We start from the raw sequence: 12,440 nt of genomic DNA on the forward strand, positions 1-12,440 counted from the left end.
TCCCCAGCGAGAGGGTGAGAATTCCTCAGATCCCATCTCTGTTCTGATTCCCCTTCCCATGGAAGTATAGCTTCCCCTCCTCACCCAGCCACCCCGTAGCTTACCACCAAAGCCGGTTTCTGCTTTCCTGGAGCGCCGTCTTCGGCCCCAAAGCCTGTTTTCTGTTTAGTTAAGCGAGGAGGCATTAGACTGAGGTGGCTCCAGTACCATGGCAGCCAACGTAAGCAAACCAAAATCCAAGCCTGTAAATGCCTCACGGTTATGGAATCCAAACCCACGGACAACCAATCTGAGTCAACTAGGCTTCAAGCTGTAGCCAATCAGTAGTAATTGCCTTGCTCTGTTTCCACGTTTTCTCCATTATAATCTCCCTGGAGTGCTCGGTTTGGCGCTGCCCAATCCAAATCGATTTTTGCTCACAAAAACTCTTAAAACTGTTAATACACTTCTGTGTATTTTTTAACAGGACCCAGCTTTCATTTGCACTATGGTATTTAAAATTGAAAATTATATAACCATGGAAAAGTTTAATTTTGACTATGTAATGAGAATGAATTTTTAAAAATTAAATTCCTATTTATTTATGCATACAAGTATTTGTAACCTTAAGGTTAACTGTGTAATTAACTGACACATCACACTTGAATAAAATGTCACAACAACCTTTTTAACAAGATGTATTTTAATGAGGAAAGACAGGATTAGTGAAACCTTTTTGTACATATCTTTTGAGATATTAAACATGTACTGTCAAATATATAGATATATATAAAAGTGGATACGAATACAAATTATTTTGTCATGAAAGAGCTGTGCTTTCAAAGGCTTTTTTTTTTTTTTTTTGCTGTACGCGGACCTCTCCCTGTTGTGGCCTCTCCTGTTGCGGAGCACAGGCTCCAGACGCGCAGGCTCAGTGGCTATGGCTCACAGGCCCAGCCACTCCACGGCATGTGGGATCTTCCCGGACCGGGGCACAAACCCGTGTCCCCTGCATTGGCAGGCGGACTCTCAACCACTGCGCCACCAGGGAAGCCCCTCAAAGGCTTTTTAAAAGGCCAAAAAGGTAAAGTTTCTCCTAGAAAATGACACTTGGGACTTCCATGGAGGTCCAGTGGTTAAGACTCTGCCTTCCAATGCAGGAGGCATGGGTTCAATCCCTGGTTGGGGAACTAAGATCCCACAAGCCATGGGGTGTGGCCAAAAACTTTTTTAAAAAAAGAAAATGACACTTAAGAGTTAATGGTATCAAAGTCACATTGGCTAAAGAAGGAAAACAACAAACTTTTAAACCTATCTTAACGGTAACCTTACTGCAAGTATGTGATTCTTTTGAACATAACACACAGAAAGGAGAATAACCTCAAAGGCATTTATAACTTTCTTCTCTGATATATTAAAGTACAAGTTTGGCTAATCACTCCTGAATTGTAAAATTTCCTGACAAACTCCCCTAGACTGTGCATAGCTTTTCTCCTTTAAAAGGTCATATAAAAGATATAAGCCAGCATCCAGCAGAGCTAATACTGGTCCATAACAAAAGTTTACTTTAAGTTATTTAAAAATACTAACATAAGAAAATTCCAGTTTAAAAGAAATTTCAAACCAGTACTAAGCATTAAAAAACAGCCACATGGCTGAGGTTAATTTTCTAAAGTCAAACAAACAAACAAGCTCCCCCTTTCTCCCCACCAAACAGCAATGGGACAGCTGCCCCATAATGTTTATTTGTTTGTTTGCTTTTTCCTACAAAACTCAGTTTACCACCTGCTGGAATCCCAGCCCAGGAACCAGCCTGTGAATGTAGATGGCTCATGGCCCTGTTTTATGATGACAATTGGCATCCCCTTGTCTCTTCCAGAAGGGTCTGTCTCAAGGTATATTTTGGCTAAAAAGAGTTTAAAAGACAAAGTGAGTTAGTTTCAATTAAAGTAAAAGAACTATAGAATGAAAAGCCTGCCAATAAAAGTAATAAGTCAAATTTTCATCACCCTAAAGTAGCCAATGCTACTCCATATGAACAATTCCTTATTGTCTTCTCTCGTCTGCCATGGAATGTGCATGAGAGTCTCATTATTGCCAGAAAAAAATCCAAATTTTATGGAATTATTCTTACAGCATAATTATACTTTACTTGTCAATAATACAAAACAAACAAAACAAACAAACAAAAACTGTGCCAGAAAGAACAGCATTCCTCAAAAGGAATTTATAAAAATCTAAGTTGTCGGAGGTTCAAGATGGTGGAAGAGTAAGACGCGGAGATCAACTTCCTCTCCACAAATACATGAGAAATACATCTACATGTGGAACAGCTCCTACAGAACACCTACTGAACACTGATAGAAGACCTCAGACCTCCTCCCAAAAGGCAAGAAACTCCCCACGTACCTGGGTAGGGCAAAAGAAAAAAGAAAAAACAGAAGCAAAAGAATAGGGACGGGACCCGTACCAGTGGGAGGGAGCTGTGAAGGAGGAAAGGTGTCCACACACTAGGAAGCCCCTTCGCGGGCGGAGACTGCGAGTGGCGGAGGGGGGAAGCTTCGGAGCCACGGAGGAGAGCGCAGTAACAGGGGTGTGGAGGGCAAAGCGGAGAGATTCCCGCACAGAGGATTGGTGCTGACCGGCACTCACCAGCCCGAGAGGCTTGTCTGCTCACCCCGCCTGGGAGCTGAGGCTCGGGCTTTGGAGGTCGGATCCCAGGGAGAGGACTGGGGTTGGCTGCGTGAACACAGCCTGAAGGGGCTAGTGCGCCACGGCTAGCCGGGAGGGAGTCCGGGAAAAGGTCTGGAGCTGCTGAAGAGGCAAGAGACTTTTTCTTCCCTCTTTGTTTCCTTGTGCGCGAGGAGAGGGGATTAAGAGCACTGCTTAAAGGAGCTCTAGAGACAGGCGCGAGCTGCGGCTATCAGCGCGGACCCCAGAGACGGGCATGGGTTGCTAAGGCTGCTGCTGCCGCCACCAAGAAGCCTGTGTGCAAGCACAGGTCACTGTCACACCTCCCCTCCCGGGAGCCTGTGCAGCCCGCCACTGCCAGGGTCGCGTGATCCAGGGACGGCTTCCCCGGAAGAACACACGGCACGCTGCAGGCTGTTGCAATGTCGTGCTGGCCTCTGCCGCCGCAGGCTCGCCCCACATTCCGCACCCCTACCGGCCGCCACCACCCCGCCTGCCCCGAGTGAGCAGAGCCCACGAAGCAGCTGCTCCTTTAACCCTGTCCTGTCTGAGCGAAGAACAAACGCCCTCAGGCGACCTACACGCAGAGGCGGGCCCAAATCCAAAGCTGAACCCCGGGAGCTGTGCGAACAAAGAAGAGAAAGGGAAATCTCTCCCAGCAGCCTCAGGAGCAGCGGATTAAAGCTCAACAATGAACTTGATGTACCCTGCATCTGTGGAATACATGCATAGACAACGAAACATCCCAAATTGAGGAGGTGGACTTTGGGAGCAAAGTTATATATATATATATATATATATATATATATATATATATATATATATATATTTTTCCCCTTTTTCTCTTTTTGTGAGTGTGTATGTGTATGCTTCTGTGTGTGATTTTGTCTATATAGATTTGCTTTTACCATTTGTCCTCGGGTTCTATCCGTCCGTTTTTTTTGTTTGTTTTTTTTTACTTAAATTTTTTTTTTCTTAATAATTATATTTTATTTTTTATTTTAATACCTATTTTATTTTATTTTATCTTCCTTCTTTCTTTCTTTCCTCCTTCCTTCCATCCTTCCTTTCTTTCTATCTATCTATCTGTCTATTTTTTCTCTCTTTTATTCTGAGCCATGTGGATGAAAGGCTCTTGGTGCTCCAGCCAGGCGTCAGGGCTGTGCCTCTGAGGTGGGAGAGCAAAGTGCAGGACACTGGTCCACAAGGGACCTCCCAGCTCCACGTAATATCAAACCACAAAAATCTCCGAGAGATCTCCATCTCAATGCCAAGACCCAGCTTCACTCAACGACCAGCAAGCTACACTGCTGGGCACCCTATGCCAAACAACTAGCAAGACAGGAACACAGCCCCATCCATTAGCAGAGAGGCTGCCTAAAATCATAAGGACAGAGACACCCCAAAACACACCACCAGATGTGGACCTGCCCACCAGAAAGACAAGATCCAGCCTCACCCACCAGAACACAGGCACTAGTCCCCTCCACCAGGAAGCCTACACAACCCACTGAACCAACCTTAGCCACTGGGGACAGACACCAAAAACAACGGGAACTACAAACATATAGCCTGCGAAAAGCAGACCCCAAACACAGTAAGTTAAGCAAAATGAGAAGACAGAAAGACACACAGCAGATGAAGCAGCAAGGTAAAAACCCACCAGACCTAACAAATGAAGAGGAAATAGGCAGTCTACCTGGAAAAGAATTCAGAATAATGATAGTAAAGATGATCCAAAATCTTGCAAATAGAAGAGAGAAAAATACAAGAAAAGTTTAACAAGGACCTAGAAGAACTGAAGAGCAAACAAACAATGATGAACAACACAATAAATGAAATTAAAAATACTCTAGAAGGGATCAATAGCAGAATAACTGAGGCAGAAGGACGGATAAGTGACCTGGAAGATAAAATAGGGGAAATAACTACTGCAGAGCAGAATAAAGAAAAAAGAATGAGAAGAACTGAGGACAGTCTCAGAGACCTCTGGGACAACATTAAATGCACCAAAATTCGAATTATAGGGGTCCCAGAAGAAGAAGAGAAAAAGAAAGGGACTGAGAAAATATTTGAAGACATTATAGTTGAAAACTTCCCTAATATGGGAAAGGAAACAGTTAATCAAGTCCAGGAAGCACAGAGAGTCACAAACAGGATAAATCCAAGGAGAAACATGCCAAGACACATATTAATCAACGTATCAAAAATTAAATACAAAGAAAAAATATTAAAAGCATCAAGGGAAAAACAACAAACAACACACAAGGGAATCCCCATAAGGTTAACAGCTGATCTTTCAGCAGAAACTCTGCAAGCCAGAAGGGAGTGGCAGGACATATTTAAAGTGATGAAGGAGAAAAACCTGCAACCAAGATTACTCTACCCAGCAAGGATCTCATTCAGATTTGATGGAGAAATTAAAACCTTTACAAACAAGCAAAAGCTAAGAGAATTCAGCACCACCAAACCAGCTTTACAGCAAATGCTAAAGGAACTTCTCTAGGCAGGAAACACAAGAGAAGGAAAAGACCTACAATAACATCCCTAAACAATTAAGAAAATGGTAATAAGACCCGTATATATGCTGTCTACAGAGACCCACTTAAGACCTAGGGACACATACAGATTGAAACTGAGGGGATGGAAAAAGATATTCTATGCAAATGGAAATCAAAAGAAAGCTGGAGTAGCAATTCTCATATCAGATATCAGACAAAATAGACTTTAAACTAAAAACTATTACACGAGACAAAGAAGGACACTACATAATGATCAAGGGATCGATCCGAGAAGAAGATATAACAATTGTACATATTTATGCACCCAACATAAGAGCACCTCAATACATAAGGCAAATAGTAACAGCCATAAAAGGGGAAATCGACAGTAACACAATCATAGTAGGGGACTTTAACATCCCACTTTCACCAATGGACAGATCATCCAAAATGAAAATAAATAAGGAAATACAAGCTTTAAATGATACATTAAACAAGATGGACATAATTGATATTTATAGGACATTCCATCCAAAAACAACAGAATACACATTCTTCTCAAGTGCTCATGGAACATTCTCCAGGATAGGTCATATCCTGGGTCACAAATCAAGTCTTGGTAAATTTAAGAAAATTGAAATTGTATCAAGTATCTTTTCCGACCACAATGCTATGAGACTACATATCAATTACAGGAAAAAATTTGTAAAAAATACAAGCACATGGAGGCTAAACAATACACTACTCAATAACCAAGAGATCACTGAAGAAATCCAAGAGGAAATTAAAAAATACCTAGAAACAAATGACAATGAAAACACGATGACCCAAAACCTATGGGATGCAGCAGAAGCAGTTCTAAGAGGGAAGTTTACAGCAATACAATCCTACCTTAAGAAACAAGATACATCTCAAATAAACAACCTAACCTTACACCTAAAGCAATTAGAGAAAGAAGAACAAAATAACCCCAAAGTTAGCAGAAGAAAGAAATCATAAAGATCAGATCAGAAATAAAAAAGAAATGAAGGAAATGATAATTAATTTAATTGTGATTGAAAAGATCAATAGGGCTTCCCTGGTGGTGCAGTGGTTGAGAGTCCACCTGCCGATGCAGGGGACATGGGTTCGTGCCCCAGTCCGGGAAGATCCCACATGCCGCAGAGCGGCTAGGCCTGTGGGCCATGGCCTCTGAGCCTGAGCATCAGAAGCCTGTGCTCCGCAACGGGAGAGGCCACAACTGTGAGAGGCCTGCGTACCGCAAAAAAAAAAAAAGATCAGTAAAACTAAAAGCTGGTTCTTTGAGAAGATAAACAAAATTGATAAACCATTAGCCAGACTCATCAAGAAAAAAAGGGAGAAGACTTAAATCAATAGAATTAGAAATGAAAAAGGAGAAGTAACAACTGATACTGCAGAAATTCAAAGGATCATGAGAGATTACTAAATCAACTCTATGCCAATAAAATGGACAACCTGGAACAGATGGACAAATTCTTAGAAATGCACAACCTTCCAAGACTGAACCAGGAAGAAATAGAAAATATGAACTGACCAATCACAAGCACTGCAATTGAAACTGTGATTAAAAATGTTCCAACAAACAAAAGCCCAGGACCAGATGGCTTCACAGGTGAATTCTATCAAACATTTAGAGAAGAGCTAACACCCATCCTTCTCAAAACTCTTCCAAAATATAGCAGAGGGAGGAACACTCCCAAACTCATTCTATGAGGCCATCATCACCCTGATACCAAAACCAGACAAAGATGTCACAAAGAAAGAAAACTACAGGCCAATATCACTGATGAACATAGATGCAAAAATCCTCAACAAAATACTAGCAAATAGAATCCAACAGCACATTAAAAGGATCATACCCCATGATCAAGTGTGGTTTATCCCAGGAATGCAAGGATTCTTCAATATACCCAAATCAATCAATGTGATACACCATATTAACAAAGTGAAGAAGAACCATATGATCATCCCAATAGATGCAGAGAAAGCTTTTGACAAAATTCAACACCCATTTATGATAACAACCCTGCAGAAAGTAGGCATAGAGGGAACTTTCCTCAACATAATAAAGCCATATATTACAAACCTACAGCCAACATCGTCCTCAATGATGAAAAACTGAAACCATTTCCACTAAGATCAGGAACAAGACAAGGTTGCCCACTCTCCCCACTCTCAACATAGTTTTGGAAGTTTTAGCCACAGCAATCAGAGAAAAAAAGAAATAAAAGAAATCCAAATTGGAAAAGAAGAAATAAAGCTGTCACTGTTTGCAGATGACATGATACTCTACATAGAGAATCCTAAAGATGCTACCATAAAACTACTAGAGCTAATCAATGAATTTGGTAAAGTAGCAGGATACAAAATTAATGCACAGAAATCTCTTGCATTCCTATACACTAATGATGAAAAATCTGAAAGTGAAATTAAGAAAACACTCCCATTTACCTTTGCAACAAAAAGGATAAAATATCTAGGAATAAACCTACCTAAGGAGACAAAAGACCTGTATGCAGAAAATTATAAGACACTGATGAAAGAAATTAAAGATGATACAAATAGATGAAGAGATATACCATGTTCTTGGATTGGAAGAATCAACATTGTGAAAATGACTCTACTACCCAAAGCAATCTACAGATTCAATGCAATCCCTATCAAACTACCACTGGCATTTTTCACAGAACTAGAACAAAAAGTTTCACAATTTGTATGGAAACACAAAAGACCCTGAATAGCCAAAGCAATCTTGAGAAAGAAAAACGGAGCTGGAGGAATCAGGCTCCCTGACTTCAGACTATACTACAAAGCTACAGTAATCAAGACAATATGGTACTGGCACAAAAAGAGAAATATAGATCAATGGAACAGGATAGAAAGCCCAGAGATTAAACCAGGCACATATGGTTACCTTATCTTTGATAAAGGGGGCAAGAATATATAGTGGAAAAAAGACAGCCTCTTCAATAAGTGGTGCTGGGAAAACTGGACAGCTACATGTAAAAGAATGAAATTAGAACACTGTCTGACACCATACACAAAAATAAACTCAAAATGGATTAAAGACCTAAATGTAAGGCCAGACACTATAAAACTCTTAGAGGAAAACATAGGCAGAACACTCTCTGACATAAATCACAGCAAAATCCTTTTTGACCCACCTCCTAGAGAAATGGCCATAAAAATGAAAATAAACAAATGGGACCTAATGAAACTTAAAAGCTTTTGCACAGCAAAGGAAACCATAAACAAGACCAAAAGACAGCTCTCAGAATGGGAGAAAATATTTGCAAATGAAACAACTGACAAAGGATTAAACTTCAAAATTTACAAGCATCTCATGCAGCTCAATATCAAAAAAACAACCCAATCCAAAAATGGGCAGAAGACCTAAATAGACATTTCTCCAAAAAGATATACAGATTGCGAACAAATACATGAAAGAATGCTCAACATCATTAATCATTACAGAAATGCAAATCAAATCTACAATGCGGTATCATCTCACACCAGTCAGAATGGCCATCATTAAAAAATCTACAAACAATAGATGCTGGAGAGGGTGTGGAGAAAAGGGAACCCTCTTGCACTGTTGGTGGGAATGTAAATTGATACAGCCACTATGGAGAACAGTATGGAGGCTCCTTAAAAAACGAAAAATAGAACTACCATATGACCCAGCAATCCCACTACTGGGCATATACCCTGAGAAAACCATAATTCAAAAAGAGTCATGTACCACAATGTTCATTGCAGCTCTATTTACAATAGCCAGGATATGGAAGTAACCTAAGTGTCCATCAACAGATGAATGGATAAAGAAGATGTGGCACATATATACAATGGAATATTACTCAGCCATTAAAATAAATTAAATTGAATTATTTGTAGTGAGGTGGATGGACCTAGAGTCTGTCATACAGAGTGAAGTAAGTCAGAAAGAGAAAAACAAATACCATAGGCTAACACATATATATGGAATCTAAGAAAGAAAATGGTCATGAAGAACCTAGGGGCAAGACGGGAATAAAGACACAGACCTACTAGACAATGGACTTGAGGATATGGGGAGGGGGAATGGTAAGCTTTGACAAAGTGAGAGAGTGGCATGGACATATATACACTACCAAACGTAAAATGGACAGCTAGTGGGAAGCAGCCGCATAGCACAGGGAGATCGGCTTGGTGCTCTGTGACCACCTAGAGGGGTGGGATAGGGACGGTGCGAGGGAGGGAGACGCAAGAGGGAAGAGATATGGGAACATATGTATATGTATTACTGATTCACTCTGTCATAAAGCAGAAACTAACACACCATTGTAAAGCAATTATACTCCAATAATGATGTCAAAAAAAATCTAAGTTATCACAGTTATTGAGGTTTTACCATTTCCATAATAAAAAAAAGTGTTTAAGTGAATTAGAAATTTTCAGAATAAACTGATATAATTACATCCTAAATTAGATAACAAAATATGTTTTTGTTGTTCCTTTTCTGAAATGCTTCAGTTAAAAAAAATTCCATTACTCTTTAGTTCTGAAGATGAAAGCTAAGATTCTTCTTGGTTTTGATATGTGGTTTTGGAGGACGTGGTGAAAAGAGAAGTCAGGAACTTGGTAACACCTGTTCAGAATTACTGTCATAATTGCCCACAGGATCTAGCTTACCTGACTTCAGAGATTCTGATCTCTCAACTTCATTGGCATCTTTTCCAATCCAAATAAAAATCTGAAAAATGAAGCAATAATAATATACATTGTTTTGGGAGTGTAGATGTGGTGCGAGCCTTATGCAAAGTGCTTCTCATACAATCCCACTTAATCTTCACAACAACCCCAAAGTCAGGGGTGTGGAGATGGAGGTGCAGAGAGGTTCAATCACTTTCCTAATGTATACACTTACTAAAAGACCCTAAATTTATATCCAGCCAGTTTGACTCCAGATTTCACATTCTGGTATTTTATGTTTATACAGTATTTTCTAGTTATTAAGTGAGCTTTCCTTAAAACCACACATTGGCTGTTTTTTTGCACCCAACCCTAGGGTGTGTAAGGCAGTCAGTATCCCCATACTATTATCCTGGGGGAACCATATGTAGCTTGTTTGTGGGCACCCCAGACTCCTTTTAGGATCCCCTAACTTAGCCCTAGGGTTCTTGTCCTATGGTATTGTATCCTGTCACACTTTGGTAAAAGTGCTATAATGTTTAATATTTAAATACTGATTCTTAAAAACAGATATATGTTCTGTATGTATCCTTCTTGTCAAATGTGTAGGTTTTTTGCTTCAATGATGAAAAATTCTCCTGAATTCCCTTATATTTAAATCACTTTAAAATCACGTGTTGGCAGAGAAATTTTGGTCAAATTAGTTTTGATTACATTCTAATGCATACTGAAAGTGCTAGAATATTTGCTTGCAGGCACAGAACAAACCATGACAGCATGGCCATGTAAATGAAAAGTATGACTGAAAAACAAATGAAATGTAGTACAGGAAATATTCTGAAGTATCCATGATTATGGAAGCAACAGAGCTGACTACAAATGGAAAAGATTAAATTCTTCTGAATAAGGAAACATTCTTGTTTTATAATTGTTCTATATGATTTAGCTCCTAACATATTTATTTTTCCCTTTCACAGGAGAAAACAACTAACAGATGTGACATATAAAATCGCCATTAATTTTCTATCAAATAAAGATATATACATAACAGTAATATATTTTACTGTGTAGATTCAAAACTATTCTGTGTCTATTCCTTCCCCAGGGAAGGGGTCTCCTAGGACTTTTTGTCAAATTTCAAGAGAAATTCTGAATATTTTGGTCTTCCTGAGGCATCGTACCCCCCATACACTGCAAGCAACTAATGCATTTATTACTTAAATGAGTGGATGAATGAATGTATGAATAAATTAGGAACCAGTGAATTTTACAAATAAATGAAAAGTAGGGTTTTTTTTGGCCAAAACTATACAGCCAAAGATGGTAGCCGTGGAATTATTTCCATATTCAGAAACCAACTTGCCACACTGGTTTTATTTTTTGCCAAACTGTCGAGAGTTTCTTTTAAATACAGCCTAAATCCATGGGTCCGTTTATTATTAGACTTGCTATTTCTCAAAGCAGGTTGTGTCAGGTCCCAGCTATAAGTATACTCTCTTGCTGTTCCACTCTCTTACCTGTTCCCAAGCATCTAGTAACATGACATCATCTTCTGCTAAATCATCCTGGGTGAACTCTCCTGGAACCTCTTCAACCTGAAATGTATAAAAAAGCTTTATGACCAAGCAGTCAAGCAGTGATTTTTCTAATATACGGGATACAAACGCCTTGTATTATTTGGAGCATAGCAAGAAAAAAGTTTGGTAGCCATTTTTTTCTTCCTTTTGGGCAGTTAAAGATTTAAATAATTGTTTATCTGTTTAATCAGGTATCACAAACTCAGGGTATCTTATTTGGGGAGGACAGTGCTTAACATAAACACTGCATATGGTCTTAGACAGACCATGTACAGTCAATCTGGCCACAGTTGTCTCTAATTCTACTTCCTTATGACAAGTTGCTTCACAGATTTCTGTTGCCTTCCTAGTTCCTAAAGACATTTAAGTTTATAATCTGGGTATTAAATCGTCTTTCATTTTGTAGGTCAAGATTATTTTAATAAAATCAGTAAGTCTGGTCATTTTTATGAATCAGTCATTTTCCATAAGATGATATTATAACAATATTCCATATGCAAAGCTTCATTATTTTTATTTTAAATGAGTTAAATTGTGTTCTCCGTAGTTAACATTAAAGGGTAATGGGGAGGTTTAGTTTAATGCACCCATTACCAGCAGGCATGTATTAATCTAAAGTTCAAATTTTTAAAAGAATTCTGGATGAAACCGCCCCTGATCATTAGGAAGGTATGGTAGATTGGATTATGGTTCGCTCCTTCCCTCTACTGTGTGACTCTGCAGGTGAAGTTGACAGTGGCCTTGCCCTTGTCATACTAGCAAATGCGACTCAGGGGCCCTCCTGTGCTCCTGGGCTCTGTCCTGGGAAGAACAGGCATGACTCCAACCTGAAGCCCCCTGAACATGACAATACCTGTTTGTTGTAATCTGATGACATTTTGAGATTGTTACACAAAAAACAAATAAACACTAACTATTTACAGAGGGCAAATTTGTTTATATTTTCTTTTTACAGAATAATTACCAATTACATAATGCTTAAGAAAAGCGAAAACCTTAA

At 39.4% G+C, this 12,440-nt stretch overlaps 1 protein-coding gene across 2 annotated transcripts in view; it reads right to left on the reverse strand.

Annotated features, from left to right (window-relative positions):
- Window positions 1–1,757: 1,757 nt before the first annotated feature.
- The window catches only part of SCIN (scinderin), a gene marked incomplete at both ends in the record, with an annotated part of 86,889 nt that continues 76,206 nt past the window's right edge, over window positions 1,758–12,440 (reverse strand). For both annotated transcript variants that reach the window (XM_079711035.1, XM_079711034.1), the window contains 3 exons: window positions 1,758–1,885; window positions 9,864–9,924; window positions 11,381–11,458. In XM_079711035.1, coding sequence (XP_079567161.1) covers window positions 1,758–1,885; window positions 9,864–9,924; window positions 11,381–11,458 — 267 coding nt within the window. The remainder of the gene's footprint in view (window positions 1,886–9,863; window positions 9,925–11,380; window positions 11,459–12,440) is intronic.

Source organism: Hyperoodon ampullatus (assembly GCF_949752795.1).
Source record: "Hyperoodon ampullatus genome assembly, chromosome: 9".
Lineage (NCBI taxonomy): Eukaryota > Metazoa > Chordata > Mammalia > Artiodactyla > Ziphiidae > Hyperoodon > Hyperoodon ampullatus.